The sequence below is a fragment of the Miscanthus floridulus genome, chromosome 2 (assembly GCF_019320115.1).
Source record: "Miscanthus floridulus cultivar M001 chromosome 2, ASM1932011v1, whole genome shotgun sequence".
Taxonomy (NCBI): domain Eukaryota; kingdom Viridiplantae; phylum Streptophyta; class Magnoliopsida; order Poales; family Poaceae; genus Miscanthus; species Miscanthus floridulus.
Window position 1 is genome coordinate 164,022,059 of NC_089581.1, and position 12,351 is coordinate 164,034,409.

The window sequence follows — 12,351 nt, forward strand, 5'->3', positions numbered from 1 at the left end:
AAGAGGGAAAAAAATCACCAGTTGTGAGATGACAAGGTTAAAATATGCACTTGCCATTGTGATGATGAGTGATTGTGAAGTCCTTTCGGTCGGTTCTACCTTATAGCTAATTGGAGGCGAAGTGGTGACGATGCAACATGTCTCTTCCTAAGATGTAGTTGTGAATTCCTCATGAATCAATTGAAATTTGTTGTGCGATTTCGTGCTCCTATCTCTATCCCTCTTCTGTAATTTCAGACTCATTTTATGGATTTTTTTACTTGTCGTTTTGGCTGAGTTTTTTGTATGATTTTGGAGCGTTTATGAGCCTTAAAACTTAGTCATATCATGGCTTAAAGTCCACACTTATCACAAGCACCATAATTTCTTGTTTTTAAATTTTCCTGACAAAATTCAAATTATTGAGAGAACAGAGAAGAACTCCAAAATTCTTGGTGAAGCCAATATTTTGGCAAAATGGAAGCCGTTCAAGTTTCTGATTTTTCCTCTCATGTTTCAAAGGTTGTTTTCTGGTTAGTGCTGAACTTCCAGGTGTTTTTGCCGAACTTCAGCATTTCAACTTGCACTTCAACTTCCGTTTTTTTTTAACCTCCGGACAACTTTGCTAAACTTTAGCACTTCAACTTTCCAGCGTTTGCAAAATTTCTGGAGATCTATGTTGAACTTCCACATCTTAGATTCAAGGGTTGTTCTTGACTCGTTCTTACTTCTGTTCTTAGCAATGTTCTAAGGTCAAATAGTCTCCCAACGGCTATGTATATTTGGATTTGCTAGAAGAGATGTGTGCTGGGCAAAGATTGACATAGGCAAAATTCCTTCGCTTGTTGAAGGCTCCCATTCAACCCAAGCCCGCCCCCACCCTCAAAATTGTTGTTGTTACCATATATTACGAGGAGAGCAAAATTTACATGCAGATAAGAGATAACATGTTCCCAGATTATATCAGATGAGCATAATTACATAAGAAGTCATATCCCAGAAGCTGCACTGAACTACTTACTGAAAGTGGGCAGCTTTTCTAAGCCTCAACCTCAATTCCTGCAAGTCACCCAACAAGAGAGAAAGAACCTGCTATGGTTATTTTTCTTTTGTACAAAAAGAATTTCCACAGGATCCAAAAGTATACCCCCTACCCCCCACCTCGACCTTCGTCCTCCCAACCTTAAACGTGTGCCTCATGGCATATGCCAAAGCGGTATCCGCTTCAGCAGCTAAAACGGGCATAGCTGGTGTGCTGTGTGTTCCTTCCAAAATTCAGTTTTGTGACTTTGTGATTTGTCCTGTCCTAGGATGATGAACTGTCATCATCAGAGTTGTTCTCCCTTCGTTGTCCATACACACTTAGAACTGGCAGTGAGGTGGCTGAAATGCGGAAAGACCTGGCCGACCCAATGACCGTTCTATCCTGCTGCAACCTGCCAACCTCCTTGCAGACATGATCCAACGTCGAGAGGAAGTCCCTCACCACCATGAATATCCTAAGAGGGTGCGCTTCCTCTTTCGCGGTGTCACCATGGAAGTACTGCGTGATGTCTTTTACTCTCACCAAGGCCCTCTTCTCCTCCCCTCTGACTTTCTCTATCTCTGCCTCAGCTTTCTTCAGAAAACTTTGCATTGTCGTAAAGAACTTCTGGCCTTGAGTGCATTGCCTCTCGAGCTGCAAGACCGACTTGAAATTTTCAAGACCTGTTTCTAGCTTATTAACATAGCCATGCAACACATCAAAGTCCATCATAGCTGCTTTCTTGACATTTCCTAGCTCACTGCTAAGCCCAGAGACAAGTTTCAGGCCTTGCTTCCGTAACTGCTCGTCTTTAGAGCTATGGATAATCATGGCACTTTCCTTTTCTGATTTTGCATCTTCTGATCGAATGATTTCTTGGACGACAAAATGCAACAGCGTTGTTTTACCATCAGTGCCCTTGACATCAGCAAGTTTTAGGAGAGTGTCAAGCTTGAAAGCTTTTGCCTCACCCCGGTTTGTGCCAACATTCATCCGGTTCCCGGTTCTCAGCACTGCTTCGAGGAGTTTCAGGAACAACCTGCTGCCTCTAAGATCTTCGCAGGCTGCCTGGAAACAAGTGAAGAAATGTCAGCGTGGATTGATACACAGGTCAATGATAATGTTAGTAATCAAAATGATGGAGGTGAAAGAAGGATTAATGCAGCATGGATTACCATTTTAGCATACCTCTAGTGTCTCAAAAGATTTCATTAAGTAATTTATTTCCGTCTCAAAATTGGCTCGGTATAGCATGGCATCAACTCTCTTGAAGGCAAAAGGTATATCAAGCACAGCTTTGAGAAAGCGCTCAGCAGAACCAAGCTTCGATGTATCACCATTATAATCTCGTAGTTTGAGTTCTTCCTCTTTAGTAGGAGCCATCTTGACTAAAGTCTCCAAAAGTTCAGTCCCCAAACATTCAGCGCTACCTGTTTGTTAATACAGTAGAAATGACAAATCAATGGACCATGAACTATATTTCATAGAGATTTATATTTTAAATGTCAAAACAGCTAAGACTGCAATAGGCACCAGCGTAAATCAGTAAACTGATTACGTGTAACATTCAGCCTTTCTGTGTAGAAACAGAGCAATCTGTAGAGAGAATTTGACTAAGATGCTCCACAGCTTGAGTTCAAAAGAATCATTGTCATAAAAGAATAGTTATGACTGAAAAAACAAAACCCAAAACAAGTGCTATTTTTCCTGCTTAGTTTATCTTTGGATGTCAACGCTATCTCCAATACTCACTGATACCATCCCCAACAAATGGGTGAAATAATGTTCAGTGTAGCAATGGATGGATGTTTTCAAAACATGACAACTATGGAGGATCTTTGTCCTGTAGAGATTTCATATCCTAGTAATCTGTTGAGATTTGTTTGTCAAAAACCATGGTTTCTGTTAGTTTCAACACATCTAAAGTACCTGTCACTATTGAACTGGTATGCCCATCAAGCTCCAAAAGGAAAAATATTATAGAAAGTTAAGAGCAATAATATTTGAAAAGAATGTCTTACCAAAGCATCCAGATGCTGAATACCAATAACAGTCTATGATGACAAATCCAAATTGTGAATTAGAATACAGAAATGAAAAAGGAAACTCTTATTTTAGCTAGATTTTTCAAGTCAGTTCAATGCTTTCGGTATCAAAACAGGGAAATTACTTTCAGCAAGAAACATTGACCACTGAATTTATCCAAACAACAAAATCAGCGCTGCAAAGGCCCAAGGAGCAGTGTAGTGACACTCACCATCCAACAGTGCATCAGAGACCTCATCGCGTGTAACATTCAATGCACGGAGCAGAATGGCGATATTCTGTGCTTTCTTGGGGTCGAGAACCCTCTCCTCCTGCCTGAACAGTGGGACGGTAGCCTTCCTTCCCGCATCTCTTGGCGGCGCGGCTGGCGTTGAGTTGTTCATGAACAATGCCTCGATCATGTCCTCATCCAACCTGAAAGAAATGCCTCAACATTACGTATATTCACTGATATCCAGCCATTAATAGCACATGTAGTATGAAGCAAGATCTCAACTGGAACGAGCTTGACTTCAGCTGGTCCCAGACCATGGCGCGGTCGGAGGTCGCTCGCACCTTGTCCCAGTGCAGCGGCTTCAGCTTCGGCCGCGGCTCGCCGTCGCCAACGATACCGTCTGCCACGTCATCCTGTTTACGCATTGACGCGCTCCCAATACTATCCTCTGCCGTTGCCGCCGTGATCGGCATCGGCAAGGCAATGCGGGGACCCTCAGGTGGCAACGGCTTGAGCAACCGGCGCCGCGACGTCGGTTCGGAAGGTTGCTGTGCGGGCTTCGGGAGTGTATTAGATGGAATCATTGGTGGTGGCGGCGGCGGAGGAGGAGGAGGAGGTTTTGGAGCTGTGATAGACTTCAGCGGTGGCGGTGGAGGAGGTGGTGGTGGCGGCGGCGCTGCTTTGGGTGGCTGCACCGACCGCGGGGACGGCGAGATCACCTGTTTGATGTCAGGGGTCGAGCCGGCAGAGAAGCGCGTGCGTGGGGGCGTACGGCGGGACCGCGCAGGGGGCGGTGTCGGTGCAGCAATGGCCGCGACCGGAGGAAAGCAGTCGCTGGTGAGGCTGGGGAGGCTTCGGCGGGACGCGGTGGTGGTGGTGGGCGGGCTGGACGCGCTGGCCTCACTCCACGTTTCGCCGCCAACCCCGCCGCCGCCGGAGCGCTGGCGCGGCGTGTAGTAGGCATCATCGTCGGAGGAGCCCACTGTGGCCGCGCGGCGCAGCGGCGGGAGCGGCCGGAGCTCCGGGCTCGGGTGGTCGGTGGGCTCGTCGCGGCCCACCCCGCGGCGCGCGCGCTCGGTGCGCAGCTTGCGGTACGGGGACCCAACGAGATCAGCGGCGGTGGGCCCGTGGTGGCGGCCGGGCGTGGTGGGCTCCACCGTGCCGACGTAGAGGAAGTCGGCGGCCGAGGGCGCAGAGTGATGGCGCGCGGACCCGCGGTCGGGGCCGAGCAGCTTCTGCGAGTCCCCGCGGCGGCGCGCGCGGCCCGCGATGAGGAACGCGCACGCGAAGGCCAGCAGCGCGATGGCCGCGGCCGCGGCCGCCCCCGCCGCGACGATGGTCCCCTTCGTAGGGCCGCCGTGGTGACCGCCGTCGCCGGACCCTGACGAGGCGCTCGGGACGTTGGCGGCGATGGTGGTCGGCGTCGAGGACGTCGTCGTGGTGCCTCCGCCGCCAGCAGGTGCCGTCGGTGGCGCCGTAGGGAAGAAGTCGCCAGGAGGCCCGTCCGGCGTCGCCGGGTCGGAGGTGAAGTCCGGCGCTGGCGGAGGCGGCGGCGACGGCGGCGGGGTCCACTCGATTGGGAACAATGGCTGGTGGAGCACCCGCCTGGCCCCGCCTCCGCCGACATCGCCGGGCGACGCCGACGCCGCGGCCGCCGGCGAGAGACGGCAGCACAGCAGCAAAACGGCGCACGCTGGTAGCAGCGTGAGGGTAGTGGGAGGCATTGGCGGTGAGGCAGAAGAAAGAAGAAGAAGAAAAAGATGAACCGATCGGCCGCGGCCTCGGCTTTCTAGAGCGGGAGTGAGGGTGAGGGGGGAGGGAGCGTGGGAAGGGGAGTGGACGCCGCCATTTTTTGTTCCGGGGCAGTAACATACATTGCTGCCACCGGCGGGGGAGATCAACCGTCCCGCTCACACGTAGCGCGGGAATCTGCGGCTTTCCGTTTGCCTCTTCTTTTTTGGCTTGCTCTCTCTTTCTTCCCCTGTGTCTGGATCCCACTCGCTCTGAAGAAAAGGAGATCCAATCAGGAACTATAAGAAATTTCGGTGGTTGTCATGCATACTAGAACCGACGAAGGAAAGAAGGTTCATTGACACACACTTTTGGTTGAAAAATGGAGATTTTTTGCGGTGCCTTTGCAAATTCGGGATGCATTAAAATACAGGTGATGGAAGGTTGGTGCTTGGTTCGCTCGAGGAGGCAAGAAAATATTCCGCAATGGGGGGCAGTAAACACATGCTGAAATGGAACCTGATTCTTTGCTTGCCAACAAACTCGATGTGATTTGATCTTCAGGGCAGAAAGCCAGAAAAGGTCTACTATGTGAGCACTCAGTACGTCTTGCTTGCTTAAATATTCTCCATGGGCTTCATGAGTTCTCTATGGTCTACACACAGTATGCTGCTATCGATCGTGGATTATATAAGCTGGAGTAAATAATTCGCGGTCAGGCTGATGAGCATGCTACTATGCTAGTACAGTAACATGGAGCGGTACTACTATGACAAGTGGTCCAGGCGGCTCGCTTGTTAGTTAGAATTGGATTTTCATTCCACTGGCGTGTGGGGCTCGGTGACAGTAGAAGGGCACGCCCTTCCTGCTCCGGGCATGCTGCAACTGCAACGCACCTGCCCGGGTCGCCATCCGCGAGCAACTGCAAACAGCACGGAGAGCCGAGGACGAGGAGGCAGGTATGTCCCGCACGCACGCACGGCCGCGTCGCGTTCCCGCTCCCGGTGGTACGCACGCAGCAGCTGCCGTTCCACGCCGTCGCCTGCACGGCAGCAGCAATGAACCGTTCCGTTCCGTTCGCCGTGGCCACGCCCACGGCCCACGCCAACGCATTATCACTGCCTCGCTGCTGTAGCTACCGCCGTTGCTTTAGCAGTGGCGCGGCGTGAACCGCAATGATCAAAAGCTGCGTCGCGCGAAAGGCAGTGGTACTGTGTCGTTGATGCTAGTACGGTATCTGTATTCATTCAGTGCTGCTCCTTTTTTTCTTCTCCTCTCTCTTTTTTATAAAACCATCTGGCGCTTTTGCTCTTGCATCATTGTATCATTCCGCCTAGTTGTTCAGGGATCTTCGAGTGCTTTACTCGCTTTCCTAGTGCTAGCTTAGCTTTAATCCAAAGTGTTTTACGGTGGGGAAGGACAACAATGGAGGATGCCTGCCGGTGCCGGATGCCCATGCCCCATGCCCCCCTGACCTGACCTGGCCTGCTGGAGTGCTCCTCGCTCTCTACTCGGAGAGAGAGAGATTGTTTGTTGTGTCTTCGGCCGGCGGCCTTCGGCTTCTCTTTTGTCCGCTTTAGTTTAGTGGTAAACTAGTAGCATCCGCCTGGTGCCCGATGATTTGTATAATTGGCACGTCAAGCATCTGCTTTGGCTGGGATCACGTGGAAAGCGCCCAGATCCCGGAGCGCAGCGCACTGTCTGCTCCGCCCTCTCGGTCGGCTACGGGACGACCGGCCGGACGACGGCCGGTGCGTGCGTTGGTTTCGCCGTTTCTTGCTTGCCGCTCCGTCACGCAGCCACCACCGCCACTGCGCCATTGCCTGCACGACTTGCCCCCGCCAGTGCTTGGAAACTCGGGTTTATTCTGTTTGTGTGCACCGGAACTCCCAAGGAATCCGTCGATCGGTCGATGCTACGACAAGCGCCTCTGTCTCTCCGGGTAAATATAAAAGTTACGGTTCTTATGCCAAACTGCCAACCGTACGTTAGCAATATTCGTCACTGAACATTGTTCTAGTGGCGTAGAAAGTCGCTTAGTCATATTAGCACCTATAGAGTAATAAACGTGAGTGGAGACCTGCAGAGCCCAGCTGAAATAATGGCATATTCACAGCACAGATCCCGGGATACAGACGTACAGTGGCGTATATACTCCTGTATATACACGGCTATACTACTACATCTTGAGGGATGGTGGTCCCACATGGTGGTCTCGTGCTCAGGGTGTGATTAGTTGCGCGTGTGAAGGGTAGGGCTGGAACGCCTTAAATCTGCACGTTGATTAGGGGACACACGTAGGCCCGTTCAATCCCGTTTTCTATCCTCCCGTGACTAGGCTATTGATGATCCATGATCATGATGCTCTCCAGCCAGGGGAAAAACCAAAGGAAACGATGATGATGACCATGATGCCCAACGGGTCACGAGAATTTCTTAACCCCAAAGAAGGGACCCCGATCGACCGAAATCAAATGGTCCTAAGCTGGCCTTAGCTCTTGGTTGCAATACGGTCTATTGATGGAACACAAAGTCTGACCATGTCATAGTTCACTTGACTTACTCTAAAGTGTATGTCATGCATGCCCCTAAACTTCGTGTTCATTGAGTGCTTATTACTTCGTTAGATTGCAAACATAAGCCTATCCAGATTTGTCAAATTTATTAAGCTTCGATCATTAACTAATAAATATCTACAAAAATGTAGATGTTGGTGATATTTTTATGAACTTGGCAAATTTGTCGAAATTTGGACTTAGGACAAATGTTAGGCCTCTTTAGTACATTTTGGGGATGAGGGAGTCATTTGCGAGACCTTCGTTTTGTTCTGCAATCGACCAGTGGCAGACCTAAATGGTGGTCATGCTGGGCCTTGCCGTATCCTAAAAACTACCGGTGATTACCGACGAACTATAGCCTTCTCTTTCTCCACTTCTCCTCTAGGTTCCTCTAATCCCCTAAAGAGCAAGCTACACGCCCTTGAAGCGGCCCTTGCCCCTAAGGTATGCGATTTGCCTACCCAAGGTGACATAGATCTATTCATCCTCGAATTAGTTCCATTAATATACGCATAGCCAATCACATTCTTGGATTGCTGGTGGATCGATTGTGGAGAAGTCATACAGACATTGCATCATGTTTTTTCTCTCTATAGAATTATTGTATTTTACTACATCTGTTCTACAGGATGCAATTCTAGACTAGTGTTCAGTAAAACCCTCTTTAAATTTGATCAAACTTACTACATCCGCATATCTACCGAATTGTCAATGAGTTTACAGTAGTATGCATTAATACTTACGGTTACGGTATGGCACACAGAACATAAGACAAATCAGAAGTCGCGAGGCGTACGTAGGACAGTAGGAGTAGGTCCGTGACCGTGACCGTGAGGACGCCGTATAGAAACGTCGGTGCTCTCAGTGGCCTGGCTCGTCCTGGAGCAGAGCAGGTGTACTATAGCGGCAGAGCTGCATCGGTCGTGCTGGAGTACATACAGATACAGTGCACACGACACGTCTTTGCCTGCGACAAAATCCACACATTCAAAGCGGGATCCGCGACCAGCGGACCAGCCCGACGCTGTGGACTGGAGCCGGTGTCCGAGAGTCCCGCAGGAATGAGACGGAGTCGGGTGACGAGTCGCTATCCTCTCCTATCATCCTCTGTGGTCTCTGCATTTAGGTTTAGCCATTTACTGTGAAGCTCTAGTATTTCTTAATGCTTTGACGTGCTGACGAGGAGAGATTGGGCTGTAGTCTGTAGATCAGGCGCTCACGTCACGTCCAAGCGCAGCAGGAGGGCTGGTGCAGCGCTTTGTACTTCTGGCCCCTGTTTAGGTTCTATGATTTGATTTCCTCCGCTTCTCTCAGGTGTTATATGTTTTATTACTCTGATGATTGTCCCGATTTTGTCGAGACCGCCATTGGTCCATCGCACTCTGTTCACCCTGTTGACTGCGTATCAATCAAAGATCTATATATTTCTGATTCTCAAAAGGTTACGAATTTGGTTGGCCTAAAATCCTCGCTCCCCCGTATCTGCAAATCGATCGCAGCCAAGAAGGCAGCAATTATTATTATTATTTGATGCAGGAGGCACAGGGCAGCAATTATTTACTATTATTACTACTGTAACTTGTCGCTATTTCGGGTTGTCCACGGACCACGGGTGCGCTTGAAGAATTGAGCTGCAGTCTGCATGGTTAACAAATGGAGTCCAGAACGCGAGGCCCAGCCCAACCAAAGAAGCATGGGCCGGGAAGGCGCCAACTCCCGCCTTGGAAGGCCTGTGATCTCGCCCGCGTGTCACATTCGGCCTGGCTGGTAGTACACGGGTTAAGCGATGCGCATTTTCGTCATGCGCTACCGCTCCCAGTCCAGATGGTCGATTACTCAGCAGCACACAGCAGCATCCGGGATGACGAAAATGAGATACACCACAAGTACTGTACATTCAATGAGATACCACTCTGTCTCTGTGCATGGTAGACGACGGTACTCGAGTACCATAGTACTACCTCCCCGCATGTGCTTCGACTTCGAGTGCATACGCAGGGTAAACAATACAATGGTACAGAAGCCGCGAGAGGTTTGACTAGCGGAGGGAGCATCTGCACTACGAACACCATCTGACGGCGCGTACGGGATGCTGCTACGTATCCTTGCCAACTCCTACACGCGCGACTGCATACCGTGGAACAGGTGGATACATTGACTTGAGAGACGGCCCCTCGTGCGTACCTGCAGGGATCGATTCGAGTGCGTGTGATGGCTGAAGAATCGCGCGCGCCTGGGGCTGTACCTTCATGCACACTGCATTGTGCATTGGATTCGCGTGGTCAAGACTCGAGTTTCAGGACGGTCTTGTTTTCAAGGCATCACGCCCGCCAGAGGCTCGCGTGCCACAGTTTCTTCGGCGGCTGTTTGTTCACAGCTTTGGCACGCTATGTTTTCTTAGCACCCTGTCCCACATGTCATAGGCTCATTTTCATGCCAAATCTTATCATAAGTATGACTTCGATTTTGTTCGTCACACTTTCTGTAGCCGCCACACAGTTTGTCCAAGGCTAGGCGTGACATGTTTTGGTCACCACGTAGGTTCGTCCTCGGGGACTGTGACTGCTGCAGTTAGCACCAGTAGTACGTTAGTACCCGAGCATACTAAACTATACTGATACTGTCCAACCGTGACCTACTCCAACGGCCCTGCACGGTTTCTTTTAACTATCGGAGAAAAATGGTGCTGTATTTGCACTGCTATCATTTCAACTCGCTCATCAACGAGCCTTGCCTTGATCCACATGATCCAAGAAGATAGCTAGTTAGCCCTGCATCCCTGGAGCAAAAGAATAAGCCCTGTCAGCGAACCACTGTCCAAGCCAGCTGCCCGCTCAAATTCTCATCCCACGCAAGACCCCAAACCACACTACTGTTGACACGTTTGGTGTGGCTGGCCTCTACCTCGATCGATCGATCGTATTCGTCCGAACGTACGCACGCACGCGCACGGGGTCGGCGGGAGACGTCGCATCGGGATCGAGCGAGCCAGCTCCGGCCGCCTCGCTCCAAGCCACGCGCGCATCCATCCACTCCACAGCCTGAACGTGAGCCCTTGTTCGGCGTCGTCACACCCGGTCCGCGACAAGGAACCTGGTCCACGTGCCAGCCAGCTCCGACTGCACGTCTGCACTGCACTGCCCGCGTGAGCTCGACCGCGCGCGTCCAGTGATCTCGTGATGGAGAGCCCGGGCGCGCTCGCTCGGCCGGTCGGCCCCAGCTGATCGGTGCGCACCATGCCAGTACACGAAGAAAAGTGCCTACCCACCCGAGGACTAGCCTAAGCTCTTGTTTAGTTCTCCAAAAATACACTATACAAAAAAAGATTCTCCATCACATTAAAATTGTAGTACATGTATGGAGTACTAAATGTAGACGAAATCAAAAAACTAATTGCACAGTTTGCTTTAACTTTACGAGACGAATCTTTTGAGCCTAATTAGTCAATGTTTAGACAATAATTCATAAATACAAACGAAATGCTACCGTGGAGAATCGTGCACTATGCAAAGTTTGCAACTAAATGCGCCTTAAGCTTGGCCAGCCGTCGCCTTGGCCGTATTGCATTGCATAGTTGCCTGCCGCCCCGGTGGATCGATGTGCTTGCCACGGCAAATGCAGCTATGCTATGCTACGACTAATCAGCGCGGGGGCGGGGTGGCGATCGATTCTGTTGGCCCGGGTACAGAGGCTACAAGCTGGTACATCCGCGCAGCCCGGCTTGTGACTTGCGAGGGCTTCCGTCCGTGGGAGGAAGGAGGTGGTTTTTGCGTTTGTCTCCGGCCCTCTGGCTTCGTCCTTCGTTGGGCAGCCGGGGACCTCGCGCCCCACTCGCAGTGACCTACACGCTGGTGTGCTGCCTGCACAGGCCGTTTCCTTCGCCGTCGACCGTTGTCGCTGTGGTGGTGCTAGCGCGTTTCCGACCCTGACTGACAGCGTACACGCTGTAAACGAGATGTTCCGTCACGTGCAATGGATCGGTCGAGTCAAATGCAGCAGCCCATCATCAAAGGCGTTAACGCCGTGCTTACCCGCTGTACTGCGAGATCCAACGACCAACCAAACCTTCGCACAGGTTCGATCGATAGGACATCCCTGTTGGCTGCATCAGTACTCAAATCGATCCCGTGCAGGCTCTGAAGAGATTATATTATTACCGTCCTCCAAAAGGCATAATTCTAGTTGTTTCTTCAGACAAAGTATCTATAGTTTGATTCTATTGATATTTATTACATCAAATAGGCGTAAATATTGCATGAAGAATCTAGTGCTACTTATTTATAATATTATAAATATCGAGATTTTTTTTAGATAATTTACTTGAATTTAAAATGAACTGACTCGAGTTGCATTACTCCTAGTGACTTAGTGAGTGTGTGTTTGAGAGGGCGTGCAGCACAACACCGTAGCGATTGGTCGACCGTGTACCTCGTCACGAGATGCATATACTAAACTCCCCGATCTGCAGGCTTTAGGGTTTTCCTTTTTGACCTGAGGCATTTCCCATTTCCATTACTAGATAATGGAAATACAGTAGTTCGGTAAGTAGAAGTAGAAAAACAAAAGAGAAAAAGAAGAAGCTATGGATCAGCCCAAAGTAGACGATCACAATCCTCTGTTTCAGAGAATTGAGATCGATTACAGAAACCACTAGCCCAAACGAGACAGACTGAAATGACTACGCTATAGAAACCAGCTAATTATTGAGAAAACTAGGTCACCTTAATTTAGCATTAGTAAAAACAAAATTGCACGGCGATGAGTTTTTTTTTTTTTGAAACAAAGCACGGCGATGAGAT

At 50.1% G+C, this 12,351-nt stretch overlaps 1 protein-coding gene across 1 annotated transcript; it reads right to left on the reverse strand.

Moving 5' to 3' along the window:
* Positions 1–890: 890 nt before the first annotated feature.
* Positions 891–5,153, reverse strand: LOC136535553 (formin-like protein 8). Its single transcript, XM_066527841.1, has 4 exons — positions 3,546–5,153; positions 3,261–3,463; positions 2,192–2,433; positions 891–2,071 (listed from the first exon to the last, which is right to left on the reverse strand). The coding sequence occupies exons 1-4, from the start codon at positions 4,985–4,987 to the stop codon at positions 1,286–1,288; spliced, it is 2,673 nt and encodes an 890-aa protein (XP_066383938.1). The 5' UTR covers positions 4,988–5,153; the 3' UTR covers positions 891–1,285.
* Positions 5,154–12,351: the final 7,198 nt, after the last annotated feature.

Coding starts and splice junctions, on each gene's coding strand:
- LOC136535553 (XM_066527841.1), bottom strand. CDS start 4,987: ATGCCTCCCACTACCCTCACGCTGCTACCAGCGTGCGCCGTTTTGCTG. Junction 3,464..3,545: donor CTGAAGTCAAGCTCGTTCCA/GTTGAGATCTTG, acceptor CATTTCTTTCAG/GTTGGATGAGGACATGATCG. Junction 2,434..3,260: donor CTCTGATGCACTGTTGGATG/GTGAGTGTCACT, acceptor ATTAACAAACAG/GTAGCGCTGAATGTTTGGGG.